We start from the raw sequence: 18,586 nt of genomic DNA, 5'->3' as shown, positions 1-18,586 counted from the left end.
TCCCCTCCCCTCCCTTCTGCCCATCACCCCCATCCTTCCCCTCCCCTCCCTTCTGCCCATCACCCCCATCCTTCCCCTCCCCTCTGACCCCCTCTCCCTTCTGCCCATCACCCCCACCCTGCCTCTTCCTTCCCCTCCCTTCTGCCCATCACCCCACCCTGCCCTTCCCCTCCCCTCCCTTCTGCCCATCACCCCCATCCTTCCCCTCCCCTCTGACCCCCTCTCCCTTCTGCCCATCACCCCACCCTGCCCCTTCCTTCCCCTCCCTTCTGCCCATCACCCCCACCCTGCCCCTCCCCTCCCCTGCCCTAGGACCCCCTCCCCTCCCTGCTGCCCATCACCCCCGCCCCCCCGCCCCGTGCACACGCCGCCCGGCTGCTCGCGGAGCGGAGCGGAGCTGTGGGAGTGCGCGGGGCTCGCTGGCAGGCGCAGAGGAAGGAAAAGGAAGAGGGGCCCGAGCCTTCCCTGCGCACGGGGCCAGCGTCTCCTGTGCGCTGCGAGCCGGCGGCTGCACAGCTCAGCGCGGGGCTCTGCGCCTGAACCCGCCGCCAGCGCGGACCTGCCCGGGCCAGGGGAGAGGGGACCCGGCTCCCGGCTCGCCTCCAGCCCCGGCCTTTTCCCGACGCCCCCCCGGCACGGAGCGCTGGAAATGAAGAGAGTTTGCACTTTGTCCCTCTGGCTCTGGATCGGGATCGTCTCGGAGGCAGGTGAGGCGCCAGGGCAGCCCCGGGGCGGTGGCGGGGCCCTGCGGGGACTCGGGGGCTCTGGGCTGGGCAGGGCAGACGGGGGGTGCCGGCGCCGGGACTCCCCCCTGCCTAGCGCCCAGCGCCCAGCCTCTCCCCGCACTTCTGCCCGGCGCGGGACTTCGCCCCTGGGGCGCTGCTGCCGGCGCGGGGAGCCCAGCTCCTCTGTAAATGGGCGTGAGCCGTGAGCCCTGCCCCTCGGCGCCTTCTACCCCCCCCGCTCCCCATCACCCCCCACCCCAGGCGCCTTCTACCCCCTCTGCTCCCCATCACCCCCCCCGGCACCTTCTACCCCCCCTGCTCCCCATCACCCGCCCCTCGGCGCCTTCTACCCCCCCCCCCCGGCGCCTTCTACCCCCTCTGCTCCCCATCACCCCCCCCGGCACCTTCTACCCCCCCCTGCTCCCCATCACCCGCCCCCGGCGCCTTCTACCCCCTCTGCTCCCCATCACCCCCCCCCCGGCGCCTTCTACCCCCCCCCGCTCCCCATCACCCCCCCCCGGCGCCTTCTACCCCCTCTGCTCCCCATCACCCCCCCAGCGCCTTCTACCCCCTCTGCTCCCCATCACCCCCCCCCCCCCGGCGCCTTCTACCCCCCCCTGCTCCCCATCACCCGCCCCTCGGCGCCTTCTACCCCCTCTGCTCCCCATCACCCCCCCCGGCGCCTTCTACCCCCCCTGCTCCCCATCACCCGCCCCTCGGCGCCTTCTACCCCCTCTGCTCCCCATCACCCGCCCCTCGGCACCTTCTACCCCCTCTGCTCCCCATCACCCGCCCCTCGGCGCCTTCTACCCCCCCTGCTCCCCATCACACCCCCCCCGGCACCTTCTACCCCCCCTGCTCCCCATCACCCCCCCCCCGCGGCGCCTTCTACCGCCTCTGCTCCCCATCACCCGCCCCTCGGCGCCTTCTACCTCTCCTTCTCCCCATCACCCCCCCCCGGCGCCTTCTACGCCCTCTGCTCCCCATCACCCGCCCCTCGGCGCCTTCTACCCCCCTGCTCCCCATCATCCCCCCGGCGCCTTCTACGCCCTCTGCTCCCCATCACACCCCCCCCCCCGGCGCCTTCTACCCCCTGCTCCCCATCATCCCCCACCGCTTCCCATCACACCCCCCCCGGCGCCTTCTACCCCCCCGCTCCCCATCAACCCCCTCCGGTGTCCGCTACCCCCCCCACTCCCCATCACCCCCCCGCGTCTGTTACCCCCCACTCCCCATCACCCCCCAGCTCCCCATCACCCCCCGCCGGCGGTCTGCTACCCCCTGCTCCCCATCAGCCCCTCCAGCATCCGCTACCCTCCATCACCCCCCTGCTCCCCATCACCCCCCTCTGGCATCTGCTACCCCCCGCTCCTCTTCACCCCCTCGTGTCTGTTACCCCCCTGCTCCCCATCACTCCCCTCCAGCATCCGCTACCCCCCTCCCAATCACACTCCCCCGTGTGGCGTCCGCTACCCCCCATCCCCATCATCCCCCCCGCGTCTGCTACCCCCGCTCCCCTCCACTTCCCCCCGGAACCCAGCCCCACTCCCCATTATCCTCCAGCGTCTGTCCCCCTTCTCCCCATCACACCCCTGGCAGTCTATTGACACCCCATCGCTCCCCATCACCCCCAGTGCTCTGTCCTGCCCCAGCCCACCCTCTTGTCTGGCCCCCCCACTCCCCATCGCCCCCTCGTGTCTGCTACCCCCCAACTCACCATCACCTGCTGCGATCTGCCCCCCCACCCCAGGCCACCTTTTGCTTTTAGCTGGTCCCCTTTTGATAGTCGATACAAACCCAGTCAAAGAGGGACTGAGTCTGTCCCTCGGCCTGTCAGCAGAGGGCGCTCCTACATGAAGGCTGCCCCCCACGCCAGGCTGCACCCAGCCATGGGTCAGCTGCGTGGGGTATGTCCCCCCAGCCTGGAGCACTAGGAGCTGGAGGAACACACTTGCACTGCCCCCCAGGCTGATGGACTGGGTGGGACCTGCTAGGCCTTTCCCATGGCTGACCCCTGGGGTCCTGCGCTGGCCCCCCTTGTGGGATGCGGGTCTCTCACTTCACTGGTCTTTTCAAATGTTATGCCCCATTCTACCCCCCCCCCCCCGCACCTCCGGCAGGCACGTGGCGAGCGCTATGGGGCAGTGGCTAATCTGTACCCGTGTCCGTGATCGGCATGGGAACGTGGCATGCTGTATCACGGGGGACAGCCCCGGTCCCATTTGCAAAGGAGTCTTCTGTCCACCTCGAGCTCTGGGGCCGGGGAATTGGGAGGGAGGAGCAGTTTGATGGCTTGTTTATTTACTTTTCCTAACGTCATTCATTAATTAGTTAATGTCTGCGCTGCGCTCTGCAGAGGAAAAGTGCTCTGTAAGCGCATTATGAGCCCCCTTCCAGTGTGGCCTCCCCAGGGGGCCAGAGCTTGCCTCCCACAGACTGGGCACTAATTCGCAAGGCCCCCAGCTCGGTGGGCTGTGAATCACTTCTCTCTCCAACAGCACTCTGGGCGGGGGGGGGCAACAGGGGTGGTTTGGGCAGAGAGTTGAGTCCCTCTCTGGTCCTGTGGCCAGAGTACGAGGTCAGATTGATACACGACCTACAGAGAGACCCAGGGCCGCACAGCCCCTCACAGTGCTTTGGGTTGCTTGTCCCCGAGGAGGCTCCCAGGCAGTGTGACTGGTCCTGTGGGTGCATGTAGGAACAAAGCCTGCTGAGCTCACATAGCCAGAATGGAGTAGGTGCTGGAGTGGTGGTGGTGAGCCCGGTGGGTGCATCCAGCAGCGAAATGCTCTGGGCCAGCGTAGCCATATCCGAGTGCTGGGCAAATCCCACTCGATTGTTGGGTGTATCTAGGAACAAAACATGCTGGGCCTCTGCTGCCAGTATGGAGTGGTGCTGGGCCAGCACTTCAGGGACTGAGCAGGTATCAGGAGGCCAGACAGAGCAGGCTCTGGGCTGGTGGTGTCAGGATGGAGTGAGCCCTGGGACAGGGCGGCTGGGATGGAGCAGGCTCTGGGCTGGCACTGCCATAGTGGAGCAGGTGCTGGGCCCATGCTTTTGCTACACAAATTGCTACAGCTCAAATGTGCAGTGTAACATCAGAGCGAGACCACAAGGTAAATAATAGTGCAGGAAGCTTCAAACGAGAGAGGATCAATTTCTGGATCATAACCTTTTTTAATAACCTCAGCTTCATGACTCATCATCGCCACGTTAGCGCTAATGGCAGGCTTATGGGGCTGATTTGCCCAGAGGCAGGAAAGAAGTCTAGAAGGGAATGTGCCACACCAGTGCAGGGAGCACCCTGCGCTGGGATGTGCTACCAGGAAAGCTTGTACTGGGCCTAATGTTGCTGGGTTAGAGCACATCAGGTTGATGGTACTGGGACATAGAACACATTGGGCTGTTGCTGCTGGAATGGAGCTTCCCAGCGGCAATATGTCAGCAGACGTTTGTGGCACTGCTGCTGGAGCTCCAGCCAAGCTCTTCTGGTGGCATCTTGTAAAGCATCTTACGGCTGTTCCTTAAGTTCTTTCCTCTTGTCCTAGTGCTGAAGGCTTTGGTAAGATGAGTTTCTGGCCCAATGAAGACCAATGTGATGTGCGGGTTTAACTAACTGTTTGTACAGCATTTTGAACCTAACAGGCGCTATATAAAGGCTAAATATTATTGCTAAGAAGCAGGGAAATCTGCATATGAAACATGGGACCCTACCAAGGAACATACGGCTTATATTTCAGTTCTACCTATGACCAAGGGTATCCTGGAGTGGAGCACAACAATGTGAAGTGTCCACGAGCTCCTCACCACATTAGCCCCCATTAGACAAATATAATCATCTTCCTAATTGTGGGCAAATGCAGAGGTTTATCCTCCTAGAAACTGGAGTGTACCCTAAAGAGGGCACCCCACTCACTTTGGACGTCTGCAAGAGCTATTCTGTTCTATCCTGGTTGATATCCCACACTCATGACCAATTATCTGATTGACTGACATGATCTGGTAAATGCAGTAGGTATCTGGGGTGGGGGTATATGACTATCAGAGTTCATGGATTAGTATTTCTAGACCCTCCTTTCTCACTGCAACATTCTCTTGGATCAGAAGCCAGGTTGAGTGTTCTAAGGCGGTAAATCCGACACTGACCGATCTAAACTGCCACAAAAGAGAGCATCAGGGTCAGTGCAATGGATATGGCATGGCTGGAATTGCATAGGACTGTCATCCCACCGTTCTGAGTGAGTCTGGCCAGTGTAATAAGCTCCGTGGGAGCGGAATGTCTGAAAGCTTGACCATCCTACTGACTGCTGCCGGGAAGGTCTACCTGACCAGCCACTTGAGTTGTAGGAGGGGAGTTCCTGGACAGGACAGTCTGGCCAGCTCATTGAATTTTAGGGATTATCTTCTTATCGTTAGGATGTAAGCATCCAACCATCCCACTGATGGCCAGGATACATGTGCAGGAACGGAGTTATTCACTTTGACCAAAGTCCCTGACCCAGATTCCAAGAGCATTCAGTCATCCCTCTGTTTGCATGCAATGGCAATACAGCTGTGACGGCTCCAGGCTTGGCATGAGTGTGGCGGAGAGATGGTTGCACCACTAGCATCTTGTGCGTGAAGCAGCTACATCCAGACTTATTTGTTGTTAGTAATAATACCAGCCATTTCTATAACGTCCTTCATGCAAAGAGCCAAGAACGTGCAACCTAAGGTGCAACGTTTAGACACGGATTTATTAACTCTACTTTAATTAACTATGTGGTGAGTGCCAGCAGTGTGCTCAAGATGAAGGAAGGCATTCCAAGCTTAAGGGAGGCAGGGAAGAAGGCTACAAAGGGAGCTCTGAGGAGACCAGACTAGGTGGAGCGGGGAAGTATGAGAGCAGTAGTAGAGGACTTAGGGGTAGAGCTGTGCCTTGGGCCTTGACAATGATACAGAGATCACATCACCTCTCACTGCAGTGCAGCCCCCTGTGGAGGGGAAGGGGGCAGCCTTTATACAGTGCACTCCAACACTACGTCATTCATTTCAAAAGGGGAGAGCATTTCTGATGAGCAAATGGCATTACCTAGCTGGGATGTGGCCAGAATACCAGAGCAAACACCCGCACTCCTGCAAAAACCGCCACAAGATTTTTAATGCTTATGGACCTTGATTTGTACATCTCATCTGAAGGCCACACCTCCTGCAGCAGGGTGCCCTCCTACCAGTGTGGGACAATACCAGCTCATAGGGAAGAGCTACCTAGGGGGTCACCAGCACCACTTAGTTTTTTCTTGGAGGTCTCCCATCCGCATGCTGACCAAGCTTGGCTCCGCTTAGGGCATGAGATCACAGCTCAGGGGGTTAGAATATCTCCCTGTTAGTTTTACATTTTCCACTTCTGACCTCCTTGGCATGGGACGATACAGGTGTCCCTGTTTTAACAGAAGTGACGGGGGAGAAAGCTTGTGGTTTTACAGCTCCCTGCGGGAATTTCTTGCAGAAGAAAAGGGAGAATTGACTTCCATGGGAACCACAACAAGAGGGGACGTCCTAATGAAGCTGACTGACTGAAGCTAAGAGCCCAGTGCAGAAGGAACTTTATAGAGAGTATGGTGCGGGCTGTGGACGGGCATCAAGAAGGGGAATGCAGCCTTACCCAGCGTTTGTTTCTCCAGAGGATGCTTTGCAGGGATCTGGGAGAAGGATCATGCTCAGAATGAAGTGTTCCTTTGCAAAGCTGTTTCTGGGTGAAGGACCCCATGCAGACTTCTCCTAACCCTGGGATCACAGCTCTGCCTCCAGGGGCTGAGGACAGGGCTTTTCTCAAAGGCCCATCCTGCTCTCTTCGTTCACTGTGGCTTGGGGGAATACAGTCTTTACAAGTGCAGTGTCCACTCCCCAGGCTTCTCACCCAGACACAGTTCAGAGGGGAAGCTTCCAAACGGGTGTTTTACGACAGTGGTTCTCAACCAGGAGTCTGGGGCCCCCTGGGGGGCCGTGAGCAGGTTTCAGGGGGTCCGCCAAGCAAGGCTGGCATTAGACTTCCTGGGGCCCAGGGCAGAAAGCCAAAGTCCCACTTCATGAGGCTGACGCCCGGGGTCCTGAGCCCCAGGGCTGAAGCTGAAGCCTGAGCAACTTAGCTTCATGGGGCTCCCTGTGGTGTGGGGCCTGGGCAGATGTCCTGCTTGCTACCCCTTAACGCTGGTCCTGGCTTTTATATGCAGAAAAACAGTTGTGGCAGAAGTGGGCCGTGGAGTTTTTATAGCATGTTGGGGGGTCCTCAGAAAGAAAAAGGTTGAGAACCCCTGTTTTACTTGCCATCCCTCTTTCAGTTGTTTAAGAGTTTGGGGTCTTCTCTGTGACCGGAGACAGCACCCATTGCTGGGGGACGCTACAGTCACAGCCCAATGACAGGAACCCTACAGCACGTCCCCACTACTGGAGGAATCCTACGTTAAATCCCAATGATAGGGAAACCCAACAAGAACCCATGGCTGAGGGAATCCTACGACAACAGCCCAGTGATGAGGGGGGAACCCTACAGAGTGAGTCAGCTGATGGGGTACTCCTACAGCATGAGAAACCTGACAGTAACAACCCAATGATAAGGGAGTAGCACAGTTTGAGCTCACTTACTGGGGTGACCCAACATGGGGTGTCCACTATGATCAACAATAGGAATCTGTGGGCGGGCAGAACCTGACAGCCCAGGCCAGTAGATATGAGCTTGCTCTTACATCTCGATGCTACTGAAGAGGAGATTTCCGCACCTCATTTCATTTCGTCTCCGACTTTTTTGGGTGAGATTTTCAAAAGCTGCCTGGGAGATCTAGCTGCCCAATGCCCAGCTCCTAGGCCTCTTTCAAAAATGTCCACCTATGTCACCAGAGGGGTGGGAGGATCCAGTCCGAAGACTTGTTGTGATGGGAGTAGCACACAGGCCATGCAGAAGGTACCAGCTGCAGCAGTTCCTTCAGACAAACACCCAGGGACGGTAGCATCTGTCGTAGTGTTTAGCAGAAGACAACCGTACACGTGGTGTTTGCAAGCTTCACAGCACTGTCTGCTCATTGGGACGAGAGCCTACGTTTTCCCTGGGCTCTTATCTGGAATCATAATATCTCCTTTATGAGCAAAGAAATACAGCTGCAGCTGCACTGGCATCTAGCGACTGGTTAAATTAATCCCAGGGTTTTTTTGCCTCTGGCTCTCCCAGACCTTTGTTGCTTATTTCAAGTTGTTAATGTGGAGGGTTAGATTAGTCCCAGGAGTGTGTTTCCTCTGTGGTCAGAACTGTTATGATGTTTTCAGCGTAAAGTGTTGTTGCTCCTTTGCAGCGTCTCATTGTTAAAGCAACATAACAAACCTTACTGGAAATGGGAATCCAAGAGATCAAGGGGGCTGGGAGGCAGGAACTCCTGAGATCAGAGCCTGGCTCCGCCACGCATTTGCTCTGTGGCCTTGGGCAAGTCACTTAATGCTCAGTGCTAAATTCAGAGGTGATGCATATGGTGATATAGAAGTAGGTGAAATCCTGGCCCTGCTAACATCCATGGCAAAACTCCCATTGACTTCAGTGGGCCCATGATTTCATCCAGGGAGTCTAAACTGAAGAAATCTACATGCTGAAGAACCTAAAGTAAATTATAGCAGCTGACCATCCTTTCATGTACACCTTCTTACTCCCAGCTTAGTTGCTTTTCTTGCAGCACTCCTCTCCCGTAACCCCTGGGGGGTGACTTATCCCAGCTCAGACTCCCGTGTACGCTCCTAGGCTCGGCAGGCCCAGTTCAGAAGCGATGTGTGAGGTAGGATGCAAGTCGCATGTGGATAAATGGACATGACTCTAAGGGAGTCTAGAATGAATCCAGGTTGGTGGAACTTACAGACGAGGGCAACACGAAAAGGCCTGGATCAGACCAGACGTAGACACTTAAAATCACCTCTGATTCTGGCTCTCGCTCTGTTCCCCCTTCTGTGTTATGGTAATAATAATACTATTAATCTTCATTCTCCTCTCCCTCTGCATTGTGAACTAATTGCCGATTTTGTGATGAAAATGTGCTGTCTGATTTATTGGTCAAAAGCCATAACCCCCGTGGGGGTGATCATGAGAAGGGCTAGACAGAAACCGTATCATAGACACATCCGAACCTCCTGGGCTTTATGCTGGAGCGTTGGTAGAGCAGTAACTGCAGGGGGTGGGTTTTGCCTTCCTATAGCAGCAACCCTCACGCTGGTGAGAACTCAGATCAGCTTCTGGAAAGACATAGTCTGGTCCCGGTAGCTTCAAAATGGAGTAGACTCAACTAGTATCATGGGATTCATGTGCAATCTTAATGCAAACAAGAAGCGGCAATGCTGCCTCTAAAGAGTTAAAGTAGCTAAAGACTTGCACAGGTGTAGAAGACGCCGTTCTGATTTCTAGCTGCGCAAATCCACAGCTTGCAGGTGCTGAAGGGTTAAATTTTTGCACGGTGAGATTCCAGTTCACTGAGTGAAGGTCAGCTGGTGTGTTGGAATCAAGCTGCATTGGTTTCCAGTTCCCATGGCGGTGCTAAACCAAGTGACGTAGTGTCTTGCACACAACCATGCCATCCCTCCCGGGGTTAAGCCAAGGAACGTGGCAGCAGGTCTGGGATGCCCATGGCGCTTGGATTGGCCAGCGTGGCTAACCTCCCAAGGGTTAAGTGAAGATGAGTGGTTCTGATGCCACGCTTGGTGTCCAGGTTCTTGCTGGTGGAGGTCAGCAGTGGTTCATGGGAAAGGAAAAATTGGCAGCTGGGCCGGATGTCCTGCATTTCCCCTCTTCCTGCAGCCGCTTGAGCGATGTTCCTTATTTAGCTTTCCTGACGGACAGGAGGAATCTGATGGCGGAAACTGTCACTGCCTGATAACAGCTCAGGGACCCCTTTATGATGGGCAGCACACAGGGAACAGGCAGCTTTCATGGGCGAAGAGGGCAACTTGGGCTGCCCCCTTGCACCATGTTTTCATTGGCTATTTTATAAACGCCGCCTCTGGGCGGGGTGGGGGGGGAGAGGGCATTTTCAGCCCCTCCCTTTGCACTCATGCTGCTTTGTGCCTGAACCACACCAGATTCTGTTTACAAGGCAATCAAGGGCGAGAAGCGATGACGTCTTTCTGTGGAGCACTGATGCAGGCATCCAAGCTCACTGATGGATAGGAGACTGCGGGGGGGCGGGGGGGGAGATCCTGGAGTAAAGCCTCCTGGCTGGGGTCCAGGGCTGGGCAGACCTTTCCAATTGCTAATGGTGATGATGTGACAGCAAGGCCAGTGATAACAGTGGTGTGGCGTGGTAACACGGGGCGTGTTGGCTGGGTGGAGAGAGAGGGGTGGAAGGGCAGGTCTGTGCACCAGGGAGCTATGAAACAACACACACACCTGCAGGTGTACTCTCTATGCTTCCCTCGCTCAGTGCACATACCAGCCCCCCACACCTAGACACAGATGTGCCTTATATACGCAAAGAGCACCCAGTCAAGCAGAGAACCATATCAAGGGGAGCATCCACCATGTGTCTCATCTCTTCCCCATCCTCTCCTGGTGAAAGATGCATCTCACTGGCTCAGAGACTAACAAACTATTCGTATTATATCCCCCTACAATGTATGTGCTTATGTGAATCATCCCATAAACATCAAAGTGCCCCAAAGTAGGGTGAAAACATCCTACCCATTGCTTTTTAGCCTGCATTTGGGGATACCATTAAGATCCTCTCATACCAAGGAGAAATTTATCCTTTTTTCATCATAATTGCTATATTACAAAGAGAAACAATGGGAAGAGAGGTTTTTTTGAAGGGCAAACACCAAGCAATATAAATGGCCTAATAACATTGACAAGATTAATGCTCTCAGTTCCACTACATTTAAGTCAGTGGAAGACTCTGGATTCACACTGGTATAACTGGTGTCAGAATCAGGACCAGCAGGTGATGCAATAGGAAGCTGTGAAGTGATTTTCCTACTGCTTTTGGATGCTCTCCTCCACCACTAGGCCCTGAGGAGCTTTCCCATAGTCCACGTGGCTTTACCTTCTTGGTCACACACGCTTCCGTGGAGCTGGGCAAGGCTTGGGCACAGCCGCTGCGCCGGGTGGCCTGTTCTGCATTGCACAGTGGGATGGCACAACAGTTTCCACAGAGTGGTGTAATTTAGACAACTTTGATTTCATATGCTGTGCAGTGGAGGTAGAATCCAGGGGACTAGCACACTACTTGTAATGGTTGCAAACAATATATTCTGTGTGAGCTGGGCAAATATTACAAAGCTATCTAGAGAGACGAGGTGGGTGAGGCAATATCTTTTACTGGAGCTACTTCTGTTGGTGAGAGAGACAAGCTTTTGAGCTACACGGAGCTCTTCCTCCGGTCTGGGAAAGGTCCTAGGGGCGTCACAGCTAAATACAAGAGCAAACAGATAGTTTAGCATAAGTAGTGCTAAGATCGAACGATCTGTTCAATCTTGTATTTAGCTGTGACACTCTCGGTACCTTTCCCAGACCGGAGGAAGAGCTCTCTGTGGCTCGAAAGCTTGTCTCTCTCACCAACAGAAGTTGATCCAATAGAAGATATTACCTCACCCACCTTGTCTCTTGAATATCCTGGGATTGACACTGCTACAACACTGCATAAATCTATCTAGGGCAGACTTCCAGTCATGCTTAACTTCATGCACTGAGTGGTCCCATTGGCTTCGGTGGGGTTACTCCCATGTTATGTCTACGCTGCAATCAGGAGGTGTGACTGCAGTATGTGTAGACATACCTGAGCTAGCTTTGATCTAGCTTTGATACTGCGATCACACCTCCCAGTTGCAGTGTAGAAATATCACCAGTGCATCTAGTTAAGCATGTACAAAAGTCTCTGAAGGATCAGGACCTAGGCTACCACCATACTGCACTCAATGCCATGGCCTTGGGTTACCTAACCATCTTCTGTGCACGTATTCTTGGATTTTTAAATGAATTCACTTCAGCTAGGTTCAGATGCTTTTTGTATCAGAGGGGTAGCCATGTTAGTCTGGATCTGTAAAAAGCGACAAAGAGTCCTGTGGCACCTTATAGACTAACAGAAGTATTGGAGCATAAGCTTTCGTGAGTGAATACCCACTTCGTCAGACACATGTGTGCTTATGCTTTTTGTATTCACTTTCCATGAACATTTGTGCATTCAGGTGTCACTGACATGCAGGTTCATGTAAAGTGAATTTCAAAGTCACATGCATACTCATCCAATGGGAACTAGAAACAATACCATGTGACTTCCCTTGCCAATTCCACCTAAACATCTGAAATGTCGGTGCTCAAGAATCGAGTACTCGCGGAGGACTGTGATCATTCCATCGAACAATGTTTTGAACCCATCAGATACATTCAAATAATAACAACACCTAGGAAACCACACATTTTGTGGATATTCTGAGAGCAGACAAATAAGCACAAAGCATTGAGTAAATTTCTGGTTTTGAATTATTCACGCACTGCTTATACTGTCACTTCCTCTAGAGAGGCAGGCCCGTGCTGCTCATTATAACTATGCGTAGTCGTGTTTCCACTGGGATGGTTTAATTCCCACCTATCTACATTTACACACCTCATGTGAACAATCCACACGACCCAACCTTCCACATTCCAGCAGGGTAGGAGTGCCCATCTGGTGTGTTGCTATTTACACTGGTCCACACCCTTTTCCTTGCTGATGGGTCAAAAGCTTGCCTCACTTCCACTGTGGCAGCTAGCAGCTGCAGGAAGGGATGGGCATCTCATCCAGCAGATGGTACAACGACAAAGAGCAACATAACCAAAATAACTGGTGGCCCAGGTCTCCAGAGACATGGACAGTAGAGAATAGGGCTTAGCAGTGTCATGCAGAGTGAGCACTACACGAAGGAAGAAAGTCTTTATTATCTGACCAAATCCTGAAGTCCTTCATCTTTACTCAGGCTAAAGTTTTAATGATTTCAGTGAGAGTTTTGCCTAAGTAAAGCTGGAGTAAGGACTTCGGGACTTGCCCTTTGTTATTAGAATTATTTATTGCATAATGCATCCACAAGCATATGGTGTCTTTCACAAGAAGCTTATGTCCTAAGTTAGCCAGAGAGTGCAGTTCAGACACATACACCAGATGCTAGGCCTCCAAACAGTGTCAGTATCACTTTTTTTTAAAGGTGATACGTGTTTATTTCACGGGTGGATTAACACTGATAATAGTGATCTAATCAATCAATGACTTTGCTACTGGATGTCCTTCTGGAAGGCATGATGCTCTTCTCCTGTGGACCCTGCAGGGCCTATGATGGGTGCATAGAGTCATGCTGTGAATCAGATGGCTTGTGAGAGGCATATCAAGAGATTCATAAGTCCCCAAAGGCCCTTGAAGGTCTATCAAGTGTTCACTGGCCTTTGAAAGTTTGTACAAGACACATAAGCTCTACATGGGTCAAATGAGGTGTCAAAGGCCTTATAGCCCCCAGACAGCCTGTAGAAGGTATGTAGCTGTAGTTTGGGCACCAGGATCTGTAAAAAGTTCCCAGCATATGAAATGTACATAGACGCAATGTGATCACCCAATGTAGAAGGTCTGCATACTACACTTTGAAGCCCCCACAAGGGTATGGTTCTACTAGTGTAAGTGTGGGATTGGAAGTCAGGACTCCTGGGTTCTGTTCCTGGCTCTGTTACTAAGTCTGTGACCTTTGTTACTTAGTCTTTCTGTGACGTCTGTAACATATTGACTTCAGGATGTATTGACCTGAAAAGTAAATATTGGTCAAAGTGAAGCTTAAGTTGATAGCTTTCTTGAAGGACAATAAATCTTGATATTCACCAAAACAAGAAGTCAATATATGAATTGTAATTTACATTCACTGTTGTTCAAAACAGCCAGTCTGTAATTCCACGTAACTGAATAAACTGACAATCGGGTTTTTTTTCCCCATTTAAAAATAAGATTATATAGGGGAAAGGAAGTCAGATGCACAGAAAAATCTATTATTCACTTACTGGAACACGAGTTATATTCAGCAGAGTCGATCAGGGTGCATCATTTGCATATGTGATCTGATTGGTCAACATTCCTTCACACCTTAGTATTCATCTCTCAGGAGGTAAATAACAGAAACTTAATGATTCGCCTTGAGAAAGTTCTCAGCCAATCATGAGGCAGGATGTTTCTCTTGTGTGCACAGTAATACCTACCTCCCAGGAGTGCTAGGAGCTGCAGCTCCATTCATGTTTGTGAAAAGCTTTGATATCCTTGGATGGAACGTGGTTATAGAAATGCAGTGGCATCATATTCATATAAAAGACGTATGGGAAGAAGAGGCTTTGCCTACCCACAAACTTGCCCCAGCAAAAATGGATGTGTGGCTAGATGTCTGATTTAGTTGTCTGTTAAGTACCATGCACATGCATGGTGCTGTATAATTAATAAGGAACCCAGAAAGTAGGCATGTAGAAGTCTTTTGTGGCCGTGGGAGTCAGTCAGAGGGCTCCTGGTGTGTAGAACACACAGGAAGGACCGTGGGCATTATTCTAAACAGGTTGTAGAAGTCGATTTTTGTATCTGCTTTCGTTAGAGCCAGCTTTCCAGCAGGAGTGAAGGCTGAAGAGAATAAGCAAGGTCAGGTGGGGGGTTCAGAGCCTAAGATTTCTTTGCAAGGGTAACTCCTTGACTGGAATTCACGTCCTGTGCTGGGGTGGGGGTCATGTGACCCATTTCATTCATGGAAAATAATCAGTCCTTTACCAATTCAGAAAACGGTCTGTCATGCCAGCCCTTTGTTTACACACGTGCACACACCCACACAGCCTGAATAGGAATTTTATGACCCAGTCCTATGGGCTAACATGATCTACTCCAGGATCCACTGACCTCACAGTTCGTCATGTTGGTCCCTCCATATTCAAGCCCAAGCAAGAGCAGGTTTGAACAAAGCAGGAACAATTCCTCATGGTATCATCCAAATCTCCATAGAGGGAAAGACAAACTCTGTCAGCTCCATTCTCTTTCCCCCTCCTTCCCCCAATCATTTTAGAATCAGGCCCATTATGGGACTTGGCTTTCAATGAACATTGCAAAGTGATAGTGACTTGCAAATGGCTTGCTCCTGACTTTGCACTTCAATGGCACCAGGACAAGGTCTGTGCTCACAGAATTTGGCTTTTTACAATATTCACAGCCCCTCCTCACCCCCAGCTGCTTAGACAAATAAAGTATAATGCTGACTGAAGGCATTTAATCCTCAGCTCTCCGGCCTCTGTAGCAATAACAAGAGCTGGGTGGCATTTCAAAGAATTTATCAGTGGGAGAGGACTGGGAAAGGGGGAGCATCAGAAACTATTTTTTTATATGCGGGGAAAAGTACAAGCCTGCCTATAGTGTAGATTAGGGCCACTGGCTGGGCCGGAGCTGCTGCTTAGTGATTATTGCTGTGAATGGAAGGCAGAAGATTCCACGCAGCCCTCACCTCTCAGTCACCCTCACCGAAAGAAAACACTTTTTAACACACTAGTAGATAAAACGCAATAATAAACACGGCCCTGTGTGAACTCTCGAGACCTGCGCAAGTGTAGAAAGATACGTCTGCAATCAGACCTACCAGGTGGGAGCTGGAGCAGGCAATGTTCTTCTAGGGAGAGTTCCTGCTTTCAGCCTCTCGATACCTCAATAGTGAAATCACTCCCCTTGCCACCTCTCACCAGACCAACTCGCTTCTCCTCCCTTCAGAGTCCAAGCCGCTTCTTCACTGTGTCCCTGATGCTTACTGAGCTTTTCCATGGTATTGCAACCAAGGCTTTGCTGAGATCCTAGTGAAGGAGGTTTGCAGTATCTCCTGTTCTCAACCACCACCCCGATACCTTGAAAAAAATATTTTTGAAGTGACTCTAGTAGAGGTGATGGGCTGACAGCCCTGGGGTCAGAAATCCTCTTCTTATGCACAGACTAGGTACAGCACAGACTCCAATAGCACAGGCTTACGCCAGCCCCGAAACGCATCTCAACCCTGACCTGAAGGGAAGATCTCTATCCTCTCCCCCAGAGAGGCTGCTTCTCTGTCCACACGCACTCAGCCCTGGCCCCCACTGCTGAGACTGTAAGGATGCTCTTTGGGATGGTGATGAGATATAAATTAAGACAGACAAATAAAACAGAGCTCAATGGTACATTCTAATACAAGCTTATTATACGCAATCAGAAATAACCTTTCTGTGACGCCAGACAACCCTCGCTCTGCTCTGACGGCTACCCACATCCCCCCAGACTCTCCCCACTTCTCCCCACTACATTTAAGAATTCCTTCTGAGCTGGTTGCCTTTGTTCTGCGCCCCCTTCCGCATCTTTCACGCTTGTGATGCTCTGAGATGCACTCTGTGGTAAATAGATCCGGCAGGTGTGAAATTTGCCACTTGCGAAGCCCCGCACAAAGGCAGCTGGACTATCTTCAAACTGACCTTCTAACGCCACGTGGGTGGAGCAGGGAATTCTGCAGGAGAGGAAGGGCTTGCAAGCATATAGGGGTGGACAAAAGCAGGTGGAGAATTGTTTGCCCAAAGCGGGTACTCTGCTGAAAAATGTAAGACATCCAGAAGTTCGATTTGGATTTGGAGTCTAGGGGTGAAATCCTGGCCCCATTGACATCAGTGGTTTTGCCGTTAACTTCAGTGGGGCCAGGATGTCACCTTAGATTTTTTTCTCCCCTCTCAGTTGTCAAGGCAATCTGCGTCTGTTCTTAGAGGAGTAGTTTGTGATGTGGGTATTTGTCCACCAGGAACTGAATTGCAACCAGACTTGTGATTTCATTGAGGCCACCACTCAGCCATCAGATGGTAATGACTTTCCGATTAGAAACAGGGAGGTAGAGGTTTAATGAGCCAGACCCCTTTATGTCTCTTCTGAGCCAGGAGGTCCCCAAGCCTTAATCACGTCTTTGCAAAAGAAATCTATTAGATTTACGGGGCATAATCTTCCCTGTGGGCATCCATGGTGCTGACTCGGCACTCCTCTGCACCAGCGGCATCCTGCATGTGCACCCACAGCAGCCTTGCTCTTAGCAAATATGTTTTATGACAATCCGCATTGGCCAGGGCTGCTAGAGCCTGGCCTCTCACCTGACACGTGGGCCTGCAGCCCACCTGTGTGCACAGGCCGGCAACCGGATAGCCCTGCAGACGATCCTCCCACCTGCCCGAGGCTGCTGTGGCTCTTGATGAGCAGGGATGAGGCAGGTGGTTCCTCTGCCTCTTCTCTCGCTGCTCCCCTGACCAGGGCCGATGGGGGGAGCGGGGTGGGCAGGGAGAAAGCACTGCCCCCCGCTGGGACTTCCCAGCCAGCCCTGCCCCTGTGCCTCCACTCACTGCCCCCAGTACTCCCCACCACCACCCCAATACTCCCCACTCACTGCCCCCAGTGCCCCCCACCCAAGTGCCCCGGCACCATTTTATCCATCTGGCTGTCCTAGCGCCAACCCCAGGCACCCTGCCAACCACCCACCCAGCTTCCCTAAGCACCCTCTGCTTGGAGATCGGGGTCCCGGTTGTGCGTATGGAGGGCTGTTCCCGCTCCCGCCTGTTCCCAGTGTTCGGGGGGGATTTGTGCCTTCTCCGCTCAGGGAAGGAAAGGGGAAATCAGTGAAATGTCACATACAGAGGGGCACAAAGCTTGGCAGCTCTGATTGGCTGTGTTAGACTTTTGATGATTCAGGGAAGTTTAAAAGCGTTTCTGGGAAATCGGTTTGAGCAGGCAGTGTGCGCAGTTGTATGCTTGTGTCTATTTATTGTTTTGTCTTCAAAGATTGCGACCAGGGTAAACCGAGCTTTGTCATATCCCCATGTATTTTTGCCTACCCGGTTATGCTGCAATTATCCAAGGTGGCATAGGTAACCAGCTTGTTCTTGTTGTGGTTTCCAAAGCATCTTAGCATGCTGTTTCTGTAGGCAATCTCTCAGCTATTAATTATGCTCCTTAAATGGAAGTCATTAGCATATGTAAACACTTCCTTTCTGTTGTTTGGATGTGTGCTCCCTGGATCGAATTTCTTTGTAAGGGAACTAACCTTAAATATGAAAACAGCAATCAACCGGTGTGAATAAATAAAGTAATTTGGATATTTACACCATTCTGCAAACCTTTTGTAAGCTCGTTAACAACCATGTTTTCAGCTTGTTTGTCTTCAAATAGCTCCTCAGTATGATAATGCAGTTCACGCTCGATGTTGGATCGTAGGAATCCTGCTGTGCTAGCCAAATCTTTTCTTTTGAAAGGAATTAAATGAGTTTAATATCTGCACGGAATTTATTGTTTGGATGTCAGCAGAGATACCTGTACAGCTGTTAAACAGTATCCTCACCCTTACCTATAGCAGTGCTACTGCCACACTATCATTCAATCTATCGCGCTCAGAGCTGATGATAATATCATGGCTTAATAAAATCACGCATGGCTGGCTGTCACAGCTGTACACCAAGAGGAAAAGAAAGTGTGTGTGTGATTCTACAACCTTCACTATTCTCCTTGAAGTCAAGGGGTCTACTCACAGGAGTAAATTAAAAGCTGCCAGTTTGGTCCCAAATATGGCTAATTGTTCTTACAACAGCCTCTGTGTATTAAAGGTTCTTACTAATAGGGAATAGAAAAGATAATTTAACTCATTACAGTAAACCAGGGCTCTTTTCCATACCGTATGTGGTATGAGTTCCCTGCCATTTACTCATTTAAAACTTGTTCCTCTGTGAGATCCAGAAGGGGCGATAGTCAATTAGATCTGCATTAGCACATTAGACCAGTGGTCCAGATTTGGTCAATGCCGGATGCTTTGGAAGATGGCAAGAAGCCAATTGTGCAATGTTT

The 18,586-nt window shown here is 51.9% G+C and overlaps 1 protein-coding gene across 1 annotated transcript in view; it reads left to right on the top strand.

The window, feature by feature from the left end:
• Window positions 1-649: 649 nt before the first annotated feature.
• The window catches only part of FLT4 (fms related receptor tyrosine kinase 4), a 94,141-nt gene continuing 76,204 nt past the window's right edge, over window positions 650-18,586 (top strand). The window contains exon 1 of the mRNA XM_065408974.1: window positions 650-707. Coding sequence (XP_065265046.1) covers window positions 650-707 — 58 coding nt within the window. The remainder of the gene's footprint in view (window positions 708-18,586) is intronic.

This window comes from Emys orbicularis, chromosome 8 (genome assembly GCF_028017835.1).
Source record: "Emys orbicularis isolate rEmyOrb1 chromosome 8, rEmyOrb1.hap1, whole genome shotgun sequence".
NCBI classification, from domain to species: Eukaryota; Metazoa; Chordata; order Testudines; family Emydidae; genus Emys; species Emys orbicularis.
The sequence above is the reverse complement of the archived record's forward strand: the minus strand, read 5'-3'. Positions and strand labels throughout refer to the sequence as shown.